Genomic DNA, 823 nt, shown 5'->3' on the forward strand with positions numbered 1-823 from the left:
AGTTGAATAACGACGCACGCAGGCATATAGCTGAGTGTTTTTTTTAAAGGAGGTAGAGCTGAGTGTATGATCCATATATCAACAGTGCACATGTTACAAAGTACAATAAACTCATAGGTCCCCTCAAAGGGAGTGAAGGAACAACCAAACATCGATAGTACAGTATGGCCGGCCATGCAGAACTGGCTCAACATACGCACTCCTCTCTCTCTCTATATCCCACATGAAGATAATATTGTGCATTTATTCATATATATGTATGTATGTGTGACCTCAACGTACTCAGCGTCGATCGCTGGGGCTATAGGCAGCAAGTGGTTGATCAGCGAATCTTAGAGCAGTCCACGGAAGCACTGATGGCGTAGGGGACGCTGACGCCGCACATGGAGGGGATTCCGGCGGCCTTGCCAGCGTTTAGCCCACCCGCAGCGCTCTTGATGCACTTGCACGCCGCTTGCTTGTCAGCGGTGCTCTGGGCTGCGCCGGCCAGTCTCTTGACACCGCTGCAGCAGGCCACAGGCGGTTTGGCGCCGTTGCCGCGGGCATAGGAGATGCAGGGGCTCAAGGCAGAGCTCACCTGACCGCAGGAGATGGCCGCGTCGGTAGCTACGATGAGCATGGCGGCCACCATGGCGACCAGCACGAGCTGAGTAGCTGCAGCGCGAGCCATCCCTAAGGAGTTTGCAATAGTGGTGGTGGTGAGCTCTAGATTTGCTAATAAGTGACTGAACAGGTGAGGAGTTCCGTAGGGGGTGTATGGGCTTAAATAGGGATGCTAGCAACATGCGATCCAACTACGATGGTGCCAAGTATTGCGTCCATT

The 823-nt window shown here is 53.2% G+C and overlaps 1 protein-coding gene across 1 annotated transcript; it reads right to left on the reverse strand.

Annotated features, from left to right (window-relative positions):
- Positions 1–224: 224 nt before the first annotated feature.
- LOC123439291 (non-specific lipid-transfer protein 4.2) lies at positions 225–823 on the reverse strand. The gene has a single exon (XM_045116025.1). It carries the CDS (start codon positions 668–670, stop codon positions 323–325), a length of 348 nt encoding a protein of 115 aa, XP_044971960.1. The 5' UTR covers positions 671–823; the 3' UTR covers positions 225–322.

This window comes from Hordeum vulgare, chromosome 3H (assembly GCF_904849725.1).
Source record: "Hordeum vulgare subsp. vulgare chromosome 3H, MorexV3_pseudomolecules_assembly, whole genome shotgun sequence".
NCBI lineage: Eukaryota > Viridiplantae > Streptophyta > Magnoliopsida > Poales > Poaceae > Hordeum > Hordeum vulgare.

Bases quoted from the DNA above. Each gene is read 5' to 3' on its own strand.
- LOC123439291 (XM_045116025.1), bottom strand. From the start codon at position 670: ATGGCTCGCGCTGCAGCTACTCAGCTCGTGCTGGTCGCCATGGTGGCC.